The sequence below is a fragment of the Agelaius phoeniceus genome, chromosome 1, assembly GCF_051311805.1.
Source record: "Agelaius phoeniceus isolate bAgePho1 chromosome 1, bAgePho1.hap1, whole genome shotgun sequence".
NCBI classification, from domain to species: Eukaryota; Metazoa; Chordata; class Aves; order Passeriformes; family Icteridae; genus Agelaius; species Agelaius phoeniceus.
Window position 1 is genome coordinate 34,346,192 of NC_135265.1, and position 15,576 is coordinate 34,361,767.

The 15,576-nt window shown below is 36.5% G+C and overlaps 1 protein-coding gene across 1 annotated transcript in view; it reads right to left on the reverse strand.

Annotated features, from left to right (window-relative positions):
- Window positions 1-1,165: 1,165 nt before the first annotated feature.
- The window catches only part of SKAP2 (src kinase associated phosphoprotein 2), a 120,628-nt gene continuing 106,217 nt past the window's right edge, over window positions 1,166-15,576 (reverse strand). The window contains exons 11-13 of the mRNA XM_054633499.2: window positions 13,526-13,638; window positions 4,005-4,106; window positions 1,166-3,598 (exon numbers count right to left, since the gene is read on the reverse strand). Coding sequence (XP_054489474.2) covers window positions 4,014-4,106; window positions 13,526-13,638 — 206 coding nt within the window. The 3' untranslated portion in view covers window positions 1,166-3,598; window positions 4,005-4,013. The remainder of the gene's footprint in view (window positions 3,599-4,004; window positions 4,107-13,525; window positions 13,639-15,576) is intronic.

Genomic DNA, 15,576 nt, shown 5'->3' on the forward strand with positions numbered 1-15,576 from the left:
TAAAGATAGAATTAAGCAGACTTCTGTCTGAGAAATATCAGCCTCAGAGAAACCCTGGTAGGTGAAGATCTTATAGAGTTTATCAGTACTTCATGCTCTGTAAAGTTGTGTATGAGGTTTCCATGCATATGCTTATTCCCACAGTTACGTACTAACAAGTTTTTCATCAACTTGAGTGAGAGATGAGAGAAGCTTCAAATGGCTCATGCAACCAACTGCCATCTACCTGGGTACTTTCACCACATATTAATATTTTACAGCTTCCCTATAGATCCCACTGAACTTTATCAAGCCAGGATTCTAATTTACACCCACAACCTCATTTTGCTTTATCTGAGATAGAAAAATGGATTTCTATCATTTGGCTTAGAGAAATAAGAGCTGTTCTTTTGTTTGGTTCAGCTTATGGAAATAATTGCATCTCCTTCAGAAAGAGGACAAAGAACATTCAGCCAAAAAAAAGCACTTTGAAACTGTATTGCCTGTTTTTGAGTTATTGTTTGAGATCCTGATGCAAAAGCAAGTGAATTCAATAGCTTCTCAGTTTCAACAGTCTTTGGATCAGGTTCTAAAGGGTTATTCTTTACGTTCCTTCTAATACTGTGTCATACTCAGACTGCAGAGCCAAAAAAAGGAAATAAGTTTATGCATTTAGCTTTGAATTTAGAATGGGATCTTAATTAGCATTCACTTTCAGCTTAATTCTAGTCACAGAAAGTTTTTATCCTTAATAGGGGAGCAAAAGGTAAGCTGAGCCATATCACTTCTCTAAATCTTATCCATACATCTTTCTGATAGAAGAACCAGTGCATGCACCGCCATCAGAACATGTAATTAGTGGCAGTATGCACAAAGAGGTAGATCCTAACGAGATGCTGCAAAAATATGTGAACCAGTTATCCGTACACAGAAGCACATGAAAAGATACTAGAGAGTGGCATGATTATATCCGGGTGCCTCTGCTATAAAAAGCATTTGTATTACCCTTACTTCTCTGAATAAATTCAAATGACAGCCCCATTTCATTTCTTCATTCAGTCTGGAGGCCAGATGGCATTAGAATCATTTACTTCACCTTGTTGTGCTTAATTACTACAATCAACACACTATTTTCCAAATTAATCATAACAAAGTAATTTCATTAGTAACACAGCAGGCTGTTGAATTATTAGCATCATAACAGTTTGCAAACAATTAAACTTTATTTGAACCTTAAAAATTTGCAGAGTAGAACATTATTATAAGATCTAATGGCAGTACCATACAAATCCAGAACACAGCAAATAATCAAGTAAAACGCTGTACAATGTGAGTTAGAATCACTTTTTAAAAATCTGCTCTCTCACCATTTACAGAAAGGCAAGCACAATCTAAGTGAACAAAGAAAATTAAGCAATTAGCATCTTCTACCTGAGTTTTGTCTGAGTTGTATTAACTGAGATATTCTTATCCAAAAAAGGTTATGGAATTCGCACGGATTTAAAGTAAACTTTCATCCGCGGTGCATCGCTGGTTTATTCTGAGATATTACCCGTGAGTTTCGGGACACCTTTCACGTTTTGAATTTAAGGCAGTTTATTTACTCCCCCCTAGCAATAAGCCCTAAGAAGGGGGAAGCCCTAAAAGAGAATTACAGACAAAAGCCACTTGATGTCTCTGGTTGTCACCACCCAGGAGAAGCCGCGCCGGGCGTCTCTGCCCCTCATCGCTTGGGTAAGGACTCCCTCTCCTGGAAAAACGGCAGAAGCGGCGCGGGACAGCGCGGAGGGGGAAGGGGGAAGGGGACAGGGACGGCACCGGCACCGGGACCCGCCTCCGCCCGTCCCACGAAAATCTGCTGCCACCCAGCGCCGCGGCCGCGCAGCGCAGGGACCGCGCCGGGGCCGCCCCCGCGCCGCGCCCCGCGCCCCGCACCGAGCGAACGCACCGCGTCTCGGGAGCAGGGGGAGGGCTCATTCCCTAAAAAGTACATGGTGGTGGTGGTGGTGGTGGTGGTGGGATTCGGAATTCTGTAATTAATAAAAAGCCATTTCGGTGGGCAGATTTATGGCGCTGCCATGTTAACAAGGGAGAAGGAGCGTTTCCAGCCCCGCTATTAACGCTTCACATTCTGTACACAATCCACCAGTACGCTTGACAAATTAAAGTAGTAAAAGATCTGAAGACTATAATCTATCATTTTAATGCTTCGCTGATAACACACAGAATCAATTCCAATGACTATCTCTTTAAAAAATTACAACAAAACTCGGTCCCGTTTGACGCCTATTAGAATTCAGTGTACCAGCAAGTACCATACATTAGCTGACACAGAGCACAACATCTTAGTTTACTGAAAGGATCCAAATTCCGAGTTCAGGCTGACGTTTCCTTTTAACCCCCAGAGTCCGCGGGGTCTGCCTGAAGCATAAACAGCACAAGCAACTACACGGGGACCTGCACAGGCTCAGCAGCTCACAGGCTGGCCTGACCTGCCTCGCTAGCAGATTAAGGGTCTCACAAATCAACTGTCTGGGAGGACCCAAAAAAGTTGATCTTCCATGCTAATGGTTAAAGTACATCTCCCAAAGAAGGTTAACTCTGACTTGCCCAACCACTTGTCCACAAGTGGTAGTATTTTAGTGTACCTTTTTATGTTTCAATCAATGTTTTTGATTAGCCACAAAGTTCTGGCTTTGACACAAGAATGCAGGTAACTGTTGCTAATCCACACAGGGTGAAGATGAAGATCTCTGTCGCACAACCTGTATCAGAATTCCACATAGCAGCAAGGTATCCAGATTTGACTCTGCAAAAATATCTGTAAGGTACAGGTAAAATATTTCACACTACCACGGACAAAAATATTTTTACCAGCAATTTATCTTGCATTGACTTAGCAAAAATTTTAGGGTTTAATGTATTTTCACAAATTTCCACAGAATTACCATAACAAGTCAGAATGGTACCACGGCAGTACTACCACACAAGCCCATTTATTATATCAGCAAAATAATCAAATCTTCATTGTGTGTCAACAAAATAGTAATTAACAATACAATACTAAATATAGAAAAATTAATCATTGGCTAAAAGCATAACTTAAAAACATCTGGAAACAGACTACCCTGAAGACTTGAAATATACATAAATTTCCCTCAACTTTCTGATAAAACTGCACACGATGAACAGTGAGCATTAAAAGATTAATGAATGCATGAATTGAGTAAGAGTTTACCCTCAAAGTTCTGCATAATTTTTGTGAATCTGCAGAACAGGAAAAGATAGCAAAATTCCCTGAGAGAACACCAACCTACATCTATACAGAGTGCTGCTGACATGTTCAAAAAAGAGCAACAGGAACTATATGGCTGCTTGTGCCCCATATGTTAATTACCATCTATTAATTTCCTAGCATTAAAATTCTATAAAAAGTGCCTAAGCAGACCATTTCCATAAAGTTATGATCAATTACAGTTTATAATGTTTAATGTACACGAGGCAATGATCTGACTACATTCGCTGAAACCGCAAAACATGTACAGCAGAATTGTCTTCCAGAGGCTGGCTCTGTAAACTGCAGCTGCACACCACTCTTCATTTCAAGTGCAGATTTCTCCTGATTAGGGAGAGGGAAGTTGAAAGTTCATCATTAGCCAAAAAACCTCAAACATGCATGTCAAGCCCTGTCCAAATATCCATCCCCTTCCACAGTTTTCTGCACAGATATATATGTATTACTAAAGTAACAAAACTAAATATAAACAACATCAATTTTATTTTTTAAAAAATTTGGAAAAGAGAACACAGTTATTAAATATATAATCTTTTGTACCCTGTGGTTTAATATTTCATCTAGAACCCCAGGGAAAAAAAAAAGTACTTTAATTGAACCTTCAATATATTTTGCTATAATCTTTATGTTAACAGGACTCCTACAAAGGTTCCAGGAAAGACATACTTATGAAACAGAGAACAAGGGAACATATAAGCCATTACAGAAGATTGGATTAAAATGTACTTACCCAGGCCTCTCAAATATCATACATCTCCATTATGTAGGCTTTAGGCACCAAGCCAATGGTTCCCTTCATTTCTCCTACCCACCAGCCAAATCTATTGTACTCCTAATTGAAAACAATACGCAGTATTAACCTTTAGTCTGATATAAATGCAATAGAGTTTTGTATGCAACTCCTTATGGATGCTTTCCCTTATATATAGTTATAATCATTTCAACTGAAAATTAAAACATTTTATCTTTTTGTTATAGGCATTCACATGCAGTTAGGCAAAGGCAGAAGGTAAATTTTAAAAACGCCAGGCATACTCAAGAAAATTTCTTAATTATGGCCATGCTTCTCTAACACCTACTAAAAATAGCCGACCTCCTTATCCTCTGTTCATCAAAAATACAAAAACCTTGTCTTTGTAACTAAAATCTAATAGCACAACATTGACATATAACAATCAACAGGGATTATTTTAGTATCACAAGCTAAACTCTAAGAAACCATCAACTTATTTTAAAAACTACTTCACTCCAATGTGAAGGGAACACTATATATCTAATACATAATATCTTTCTATGGACAAAGTCTACTATTGCTTTAGGCTTGCAGGAAATTCTACAGCAGATCTCATATTCCTGACAGATGACTAATGTACTTCTGTTTCAAATATGCTTAGGCTTAGTGAGATAAATACGAAACAAAATGAATTATAATCATTTAAAGAAATAATATCTTCCAAAAGCAGTACTAAGTAAGAGTATTGCGGTATTGTGGTATATAATTATTGTAAAAATAAAATAATGTAATACTGATATGTAATTATTGTATGTTGTGTCATATAAGAGATATGAGATATTTTAAGATCAATCCTAACAATGGTTCAATAAATTGTAACAGCTGGAATTGCACATACACATATATTGAATTACAAATGAAGCATTATTAAAACAGAGACCATACTCAAAACTGAATGATTAGCAAGATAGAAATTACTTTGGAACAAATATGCAAAATACAAAATACACAGATATCTCTGATAAGCAGCATCTGCTTCCTGCTACACTGCTCTTTTGATGAGAAGAGGAAAAGGCTCTTTGAAGAATTTTGAACTACTGGTCCTACTGAGATGAAGCTACTATTTTGAACTGTAGGTAAAGTTTTTTGGTTATAAATAGCCAAGTGGAGCTTAAGGGTTAATGGTGTTTCATTAGCCCGAGCTATAATGATTTTCTGCTGGCATATTTAGCCTGGTCAAGAGTTCTCTGGGGTCCTATGAGGTGCTTAGTGTACTCAGCTCTCTCTGTGCTTAACTATGATGGCCTGCTTTCATGTGGGCTTTTTTGTTTTTTCTTTGCCTTTTTTTTTTTAATGCTTGCATGCAAGCACACACAGTTTCGTATTTTCTAATTGTGGAAGGGTGAACATTAGTCTTCAATTAAACATTTTCTCCCTTCACTTAACAATGAATTGGTAATGTAAAAGATTCTATCCTACTATGCATGAAATACTGCAGTAAGTGTGATTTAAAGGAAATCCACTTAAAAAACAGCAGGAAAACCTTCATTTACTATGTGAACATGCAAACAAAAAAGCTGCAAAAATAATTCCACCTTCTTCCCCCTTCCACTGCAAAGCAGACTGCTGGGGATGGGTTTGGTCTTGAAAGTCCAGAGGTATCTGAACCTGATCTTCAGTACACACTGCTCTCCACAGAAGTTAATAACCTTTCCCATGAGGCTTCACATTACACCCCAAATCCTTAAAGGCGAAACAATACCCTGACACTGAGGTTTATAATCTTCCAGATCAGCCTGTTTAAAAATCTATACTTTATCTCACAATACACTGTTTAAATATACAAACTAGATTTCAAGACTGAAGTGGGAAATTGCTGAAAGGAGCAGCACTCACGTATACTACTGGAATCTCAGCAATAAATCTCTCCAAGAGAAAGCAACAAAAGATTTTAAGCTGCTACACGGAATTCGCACAGTGACTGACAAGAGTGATTAAGCAAGTTTTGCTAGACATCAGCCAAAAAAACAAACAATACATGAAATGAGGGAAGTGGCTCAGTTAAGCAGTCATTAAACTGCATATGACAAATGGCACAGAAAAAGCTTGTGGATTACATTATCCATTGAAAATGTTCCACTTAGCAACACTACATGGACTTAGAAACAATTGTTTTTAAAGAAACAATTCAGATAGCTCAAATTAAAATTAAAAGCATGCTGCTCTTTTGAAAACTTTCTGGGTTTTGCTACTTACTAATACACCACTTACTGCTCTGGCATGAAGCTAAGTGAGAAGATGAAATGAATGTTGATGTAACAGACTAGTAAACTAATTTAAGGATTCACTGCAACCATTATACCATACAGACAATATTGCAACACAGAAGCCTTTACTTTGCATTACTATTCTTTGCATGGGTCTCGAGAGCAACATGAAGCCCAATTAAACTATCTGCAGTCTATAGGAGTCTGAACAAAAATACAATGCAGATACCTGGCTATCAAGAACATAAAACCTTAATATCTGGTTTTAGAATAATTAGATAGCGTTCCCTTTTAAACTGATTGAAGAATAGACATTTCTCTTTAAAACTCCTAACCTCTCCTTCCTATCCTCAGTAACATGAAAAAGTGCTCAACCAGTGAGGCAGATAAACAGCCCCCCTAGTCCTTTCTTGAAGTCACACATAAAATCCAAATTGATGTATTGTTTCTATCAATGTTACAAATTATAAACTCCTTTGCAGCAATATAATTTCATTAATACACTGCTTTTGTGAGGTCCATATGTCTATCACTGCTGCTTAAGATGTGTAGAATAAAACTCTGAAACCCACATTTGTGGAAAATAAGGATTAATATACAGAAGGATATGAATACAGTTAGGGGTTTTATATGAATAAAAAAGTTGGGAAACACTGTGCTTTTGCAAGCATCAGTTTCAGATCTCAGGTACCACTGGGTTTACCATCTGGTATCCCTCACTGCATTCAGCTCTTAATATCACTGCTAACATAGGCAAGCAACTATACTTCAGAAGGACTGATAAAATAATGAAGAGTCCTTTAATCTACAGGAAACCATTGTAGTCAATTTATAAGAAATATTGCATCCCTTTGTAGGATGTGTAATTATTTTCTATTAATCATGTGCTATAAAGCTACATTATGTGGTTATTCTGTTATCACTAGAAAGAGGCCTGCAGTCAGCTCCTGACAATGTTAGGTAATTACTAACACAAAGCTTCTTTCTCCTTATGTAGAAACGCTATCAAGATCCAGAGGTGCTGTGATGCTCGCTGTATGAAAATAACTCTCCAAAGAAATTCAATAACTGCAAAATGAATTGCTCCAAGGCAAATAGAGGGATAGGGAGAGGGGGGCAGGGCCAGATCCAGCTGCCCTGCAATGAGGAGAATGCACAAGTGTGCGGCCACGCTCTGCCATGTGACAGGGAGCACATTTGCCATACCAGGCAATGTTAGCAGAGCCAGGGGGAGGAGGGGGCCACCACAACCCCCACCCTCCCTGGAAGACAAGCACCAGGGCACTGGAATATATTATGCCAAATAATATGAAACAACAACCTTAACAAATGATCAAATGCTTTCTAAGCTACTTCTGCATTTCCACTGTCATAGAATGGATTGTTTTTTTCCCCAGCAGAAATTTATTAACCAAAGTGAAGTAATTTCACAGGGCAGGAAGGAACAGGTTATGATTTAACATTTAACATGCTGGCAAAACACTCTGTACAGCATGTTAGATAGCAGGGGGTGAAAGTCCCATCAGGGTTTCCAGGCTCCTTAAATGCTCTCAGCTGAACACACTGTGAGCAAATGCTTCTCCCTGTCCCCATCCCACCCCTTTCACTGCACTGATGTCTAGGTACCCAGGGCTTCATGAGACACTGATCATAAAACCTTTTGTACTTGGGGAAAAGCAATAGTTAGAAATACACTCCCTATTTTCTACAGATATCATTTAAATACAAGATTTTAGTCCTCTGCAGAAGAGATTTTTGATATTTTGACATACAAAAAGAGAAAATTTTTATACTTGAGGATTTCCAAAGCAGTTGCTGCCTTTAGAACAGTTCCTCTGCCTTTATGAGATTCTCCAGATGCTTTGTACCATATAAACTTCTACTGACTTCAGCAAAAGTTGAGAACATCTAGTTCTTGTGCAATTAGTCTCCATTGTTGAATACATATGGTATGTTTTTTCATGTTTGTGGGGTGGGTTTTTTATTTGTTTGGTTTTAGAAAAGAGTTGCTGAAAAATTATCATTGCGTTTCAATGCCTTGAAGAAAAAAATGGAGTTGTATTTTAAAAAAAACACAACCAAAGTATATGAATTCAAGATTTTTCTCCTTCCTTCTTCTAGTGGCAGTGTGAATAATACTAAGTCATGGGCTGAATACCTGCAAATTTTAAAACTGAAAAGCAAAATGTATCTATAGTCTTGTTTGGGGTTTAAGTAAGTAGCATCTACTATCAAGCTAAATATGTGTCAGAAGCAGGGATAAATTTTTTGCAAAGAACATTCTAGGGTGTAATTTTAGCAAGATAATATTTTAAAACATCTCCAATTCATCCAGTAGATTCATCTAGCTAAAAAGTTTTAGAACTTCCTTAGGTGTAATTGTTGAATGATACACTATCAACCAGGGAGCAGTTTTGGCACAGAACAGCATTTTCTCTAAAAGCAGAGAATGACAAATGTCTTAAATAACTGAATGAGACTTCTTCACAGGTAGTAGAGTTGTTTTAAGACAGCAATAAAATGGTCATCTTTAAAAATATAAGCACTAAATTTATTGTATGGTTGCATTATTAGGTTTTATTTCCCACAATGACATGAGAAAAAATATACAGCAATTAAAGATTTCCAATATAAATCACAGTAAGCAGACTGAGTTCTGAACCAAAACTGCCCCCAGAAAACACCCTGGAACAATAGGAAGGCCATTTTATTTTCTCTTAGATGACACGTTGCCAACTTTTCTTCTAATCTGATAGGTAAAGGCTTACATATTATCAGTATGCAAAGCAACAGAGCTGGAGTCACTTGGCATTAGTTCCAACCAAACTTCTGTTTAAAGGCTTTCACTATTGTTTTTAGACATATACTTATTGTTCTCCTACCCCACCCAGAAAGATCAAAACTAAACAAGCCAGGAAACAGGTAATGTACAACTGAGTATTGCATTTTAGTTTTGATCAGAAGCATCCCACTGAAGTGAATCTCCCAGAGCTCCCACCTTCCCCCCACTTGGCTCCCTTTGCACAGCCTCAGAGCACACACACTACATTTATTTAAACACACTACATTTATTTCATTCCACAAAACCAGGCTAGACCACTTTGGATATCCAACAGCTTTGGAAAAGCGTGGTGTGGACAGCAGGGCTCAAGCACTGAGTGTTTCACCCTGCAAATCTGCTCCTAGTGGTACTCCCTATTTGCTAAAGGAGACATAGGCAGTATGGCCATGGAACAGAAATTATGGGTCTCAATATGATCAGCCAGAAAACAACCTAAAAAAATAAAACACTCAGGACTTCAGTATGTCTGGCATATATTTAAAAAAATACTGAATAAATACATTTTATTAAGATTATACAGATAATGAACAAAATGTTCACAGTGATTCTGAAACAGGTGCATGGTTAAGTTGCACCTTTATTTCATAAGCAGTAACCTGAGCTGTGAACTTTCTTTGTCCTTTTACTAGGCAAAAAATACAGGTTGAGATGTGAGCATTTTAACATTTGTTGTATTGAAAGAACAAAAATCTGCCACACATGAAACCTACAACCACTGAATGTAGGGTTATCTAAGCACCAAGTTAACACTCTACTTTCTGAAAAAATTTGGAGCAAAAGGTTGCCATAGATGAGGTTTCCATGAACCATAAATACTAGAGCAGCATTGGTGTGCAATGAAATAATAACAAGGACAATTCCAGTTTTAGATATAATTTCTGATTTTGAAGTATTTGCTATTTTAATACAAATATAAATAAGAAATATATTAAATTAGTTTCATGTTAAGAAATGTCAGTAATTCTACTAAGCAGCTTCCCACTAACAGATTGAAGTAAATTTTCACTATTACTTGCATTTGGCTGATGAAACTATGGAACTTCATAACACAAAACATACACCTAAAGCAAATGAACAAGTAATGCAAGTGTTGCACTTGCATAAATTGTGCATACAAAACTTAGGGAAAAAAATTGAACTACCTCTATCTGTAGTTATCATTGTTTCTGGAAATTGATTTCTTGAGTAGAGCTATGGAAGATTTATAAAAATGATTGCTATACTATGGTCTGTTTTCCCATTTATCACATGGGTTTGAAAGCAAAGGCAAGCCCATATATGAGCAGGAGTTAAGAGCAATCACCCTTTTAGAAAACAGGTCTACAAAGTATTGCATTTCTAACAGTCAATATTAACTAAGAAATGTTATTAACATGTCTCTTTATCAGTACAGCTGTATTTTTTCATTACAAAATGGAATAAGGGTATATAGCTTTCTGAAAGTTCACATCATTCATAGCATAAGTGATAAAAGCCACTTGAATATTCCAGAATATTATAAAATACTAGTAATAGTATATCTGTACAGATACATTAATCAATTAATCTGAAATGTTAACTACATTTTAAAATAAACAAATACTATTGTTATAGGTCTGTTAATTCTGCTCAGATTAAAAACTCAACTTTTGAGGGAAACTTGATAGAATAACTTAGAAAGAAGTTGTGAGGCTTTTGGGGTTTTTTTGTAAAAGCCCACAGGACTGCTGCCACACAAAAGCCACAACTGACATAAATATTTAGAAAATAGCTTAAATAGTTTTTTTTGAATACGCCTTTAAAACAAGAAAAACATGCTTTTCCACAGTAACTGCACTAGGGCATAGGTATCTCTGTTGTCAGAGTATGAGCTCATGCTCATTGCAATAACACTGAGTTTTGATGCTCATTAAAAGCAAATTCTGGGGACTTGTCTTTGCATAATACTTAGCTATTTTAGGAAGTAAACACTGCCAAAGTGAAACTATGCTCATTTTTCTAAAAGACGTTTACCTAGAAACTTACAGTAACATATTCCTCCTCTTGCTTTATTTAAATTGTATAAATGCCCAAATTTGCTAAACTGGTTCATAATTACTCTGTTATACTAATGATCTCATTTCATGGAAGCAAATAATGCTTTCCCCCTAATTTCTATACAGGTATGAGAAAAGCTGGTAAAAATATATTGCTTTGGCATAACTAATGCTGGGAGAGATGAATATCTATCTTATCACGTTCATCAGAGCAGGCCATACCATTTATATTTCACTGTAAAACAAAGAACTCTTACATGTTGCACAAATATTCTCGATATTTTGTTAATGCTTCACCCTTCCTACTATAACATGGCTATACCCGTACTTACTTCCTTATCAGCAAAATGTGATTTTCAAGAGTAATGTTCCTGGCTGACATATGATAGAAAGGCAATAAAGCCACAGCTAGGTTCAGCTGAAGCTGAATTTATGACACCATTTTGGATGCATACACATCGCCCCCCTGTCAGTACCTGCATCTCTCATTTTCAACCACTAGATGGTGTGAAAAAATAAAAAAATTGCCTAGGATTCCTGCCGACTGCCACAAAATCCAAGTATTAATGTAGTGGATTAGGAAATATTTTAGAAGAAAAGTCTTGACCCACTTCGGGACGGTTAGGCTCACTTTTCCTTTGGTTATATTTTCACTTACTGGACAAAGAGCTCATAAATGATTAGACCTTGAAACTGAATCAAGTGGAGGGTTAAGATAGATAATTCTCTGGCACTTTCCCCTCCAAGGACCCTAAATTCCAAGCTGACAGTAGTGGCCAACACTCATTTTTCTGAAAAAGCTGTAACAATCTTTAAGTGGAACAGGGCTGAATTTTCTGGGCTGTATTTTGGAGCAGAAATCATTCCCACAGAGAGAGGCTCTATATATCTGGAGCAGCAGCAAGCCTGCTTCAAGGACCGATTACGGATTAATCACGGCATGGCAACAGGACTGTTGATATACAGAGGACAGCTTAAGCTACTGTTTTTCTATTTTGCTCCATTTTTTAAATTAAATTTCTCACTTTTTTGGGGAAGGAGTAGCAAACAATTTTTTTCACCTACAAGCTGAAGATTAAGATTTTATAGTTGCCATAATGTACCCGAAGAGCACAACCCACAAAGAGGCCAAACTCATACAGTGGAATCCATTCACTCATGGCCTTTTTGGGGGGAGCGAGGGGGGGAAGAAGTGGTTATTTTAAATTAGTCCAATTCTTCAGTGCTGAATAACTGCTTGAAAGTTTGCCCAATCCACAAGCTTTATTCAGCCTTTAGTAATGCAATTCAGTTATTAGTTTAAGTGACAATGAAATACCCCAAAAGACATACATGGTCAAATTAATATTAGTAATACATCTTCTATATTTTTATATAGGACTATCCTTATATCCATAAATCTTAAATTTATTTAAAAGAGAAGCTGTTACATTTATTATTCAGAAATGTAGTTAAAGGTATCACAGAAGATTTAAAGCAATTGTGACAAAACTTAATTTGAAACTAGGACAAACAGATGCCTTTATCTTTCATGCACCTACTTGTGTATTTCAGTGACCTACAATATTTTTGTACTAATTACACTGAACAGCAATTAGATAGACACATATTTTATAAAGTAGTTTTTTTCATTGAGAACTTATAAAAGCGGTTTGTTTTTTTTTTTCTAATAGGGGGAGAAAAATATAAACTTCCTCTGATTAATTGTTCAGAAGTAGACTTCAATGGACCATGATATATATATTTTAACAGAGGTTTTGTTTGTGTTGGGGAGGTCAAGAGAAAATGTGAAAATTAACCAACATCAACATAAAACAAAACTTCATGCCTTTACTGTTTAGTGCTAATTCAGATGAGAGAAATTATATTTCTCATTTGCTTTGCAAACAGAAATATAATAAAAAATGCCCAAATCTGTCAGAGCAAATGAATTTGGAATCTGAGCTCCCAGAACAATAACAATCTACATACAAAGATGAAAGCATAGTTCAAAAAAACAAACCATCTTTTGTAGGAAGATCCCAAAAAAGTCAGAATCAGCAGAGTCAGGAATATAAAACAGGAAACAAAAAACATAACATACAAGGTAACTTAAAATTCTGCAAGGTTAACTTCTACAAGCAGAAAGTACATTGTCTCCTGTTAAGTCAGTTAACAAATGGTAGCCAAGATCTAACACGTAAATAAACATGCTTTAAAGTTAATTCCTGTTATGTGGCTATGTTTTAATTGTGATTATAGTTCATTTGACAAAATAATTAATTGCAGTGACTATCTGATTGCAGACAAAGGATTTGAAAGGGAGTGCCAATTTCCCCCCACAGAACTGTGGGAATGTGCCCTTGTGCCATGGCTCTCTTTTTACAACCATGTAGCCCCAGTAGTGTCTCATACCTTGCTGATAATGTAGATAACGTCACCACGTTTAAATGTCAACTCATCAGCTTCATCTCCAGTGCAGTCCCACAAACCTTGATAGAAATTGGCATAATCGGTATTTTCGCTATCTGCAAAGAAAACGGCACCTAATTATAAACCAACTAAGGTTGAGGATAACTAAAGTTACTCTTTAAACCTTCAAATAGTACAAAGCAATTTAGTAGCACACATTTCTTATTCCTCTTTTCAGAAACAGCTCCTTCCTGCCATGAAAGCAAGTGAAAAATAAGTTTAATGTGCAAGCCCTTCACTGGCAAGTTGCATCACTGAGAGACATGTAGCTACAGGTTTTCAAAGCATTTTTCAAAGCTGCAACTTAAAGCAGCTATTTTTCCTCTGCCAGTATATTTCTAGCAAGCCATATATGTACCCCAACTTGAAACTGATAAAACTGCTAGAATATAATTAATAATGATCAGTGAAAGGAAGCTAAAGTATTTTGTGATACACTCCCCCTCCCTCTCCCGTTCCAACAAAATTAAATAGCTTCTCTGAGAACCTCTGAGATAATCCTTGATTCTTCCTTCTGAAATATTGGAGAACTTGGAAACTGTTGCTGAAGCTGCATTTCAAAAATATTTGTGTCAGCTCCAGTTTAGGACATTAAGCCCGGGCTAAACGTGCAACTACACTACAGTCATAAACTCATCCTTCTAACAGCATAAGCACAATGGATGTGCTGTGTTCAAGCTGCCATACAGACCATTAACTGATTGATTATTTAGCACTCTTTGCTCTGTAATACGGCAATAACACAGTAATAAATGCTTTGTCATACATTTACAATACAGAGTACAGCTATTGAAACACAGCGCTCACACACAGTTAAATACACTGGGCGCTTCTGTTGCACTGCAAACTATTTCCTGTTTTTAATTCCATGAGAATGGAGTGTGATGAGTTAATGCAAAAAGAATGTAAGCAATACCACTAAGATGACCGGTTACATTATGTATACACTAACCAGACAGAATGTATACGTACTAATAATTTACATCACTGGAAAGCTATCTTCTAATTCTGATAACATAAATATCACTGAACTGGCTGGATCAAGGCTGTCATCTTAGTTTTGTTATATGATCCTTGAACTGCAGGCTTGCTGGTTATTCCAACATACACCAGTTACATTTGCATGTCATTAGCACTCTACACCATTATTTATAGTTTACAATTTAACCATGATTGGTTCATTTTATTACAAAAAAAAATCCTGCTAAAAATATCAAGTATCAGGAGATAGAAAGCATCACACTATAAAAGCATAGTGGTATTCAACTTGTGTTCTTCTCTATTTTGGTAAATACCTAGATTTGAATTTTAATACTCTCTGTGTGAGCAAGAAGAGTTTGTTTTCTCTTTCTCCATTTCAGCCTGCACTCTGTGCTATCTTGTTTGGGTGGCAATACTGTCATAAGGCTAAATATTCACAACCTTCTATTCAAAGCTGCTATGCCAGTTATCCACCATTTAATTTCCATAAACTGGTGATTAGGATCTATCACTTTCTGCATAGCACTAGGGGGCGTTCTGGCTGCCAGGGCCCAAAATCTTCTGTCCTCACCCCAAAAGCAACACTTCATACCCATATGAAAGCTCACAATCATTCAGAAATAAGAGATTTAGTTATTTTAAAATGCACAGACATTTTAATATGAAGGCATAATCAGTTTGAAATGTTGCACCTCCAAATTTTGGCCCTTCCTATTTTTCACCTCATTATTCACCAATTTAGCATTAGACAATTATAAACAGTAACACAGGTTAGCACAAAATTAATTTGTGATAAATATTAAATCAGAATCTCTCCTTGGTCATTTCTTACTATACAGATCACAGTTCCCAACTCTGTGTCATAAACAATAACGTAAGTCCACACGAGAAAAAAATAAAAGAACTATTTTGGTACATCCCACCTCTCAAATCTTTCATCAGTTGGCTTATTGATTTTGTTTAAAACACATTACTCAGGACTTTTACTTCTTCAGAACATCACTGAAAGAAAT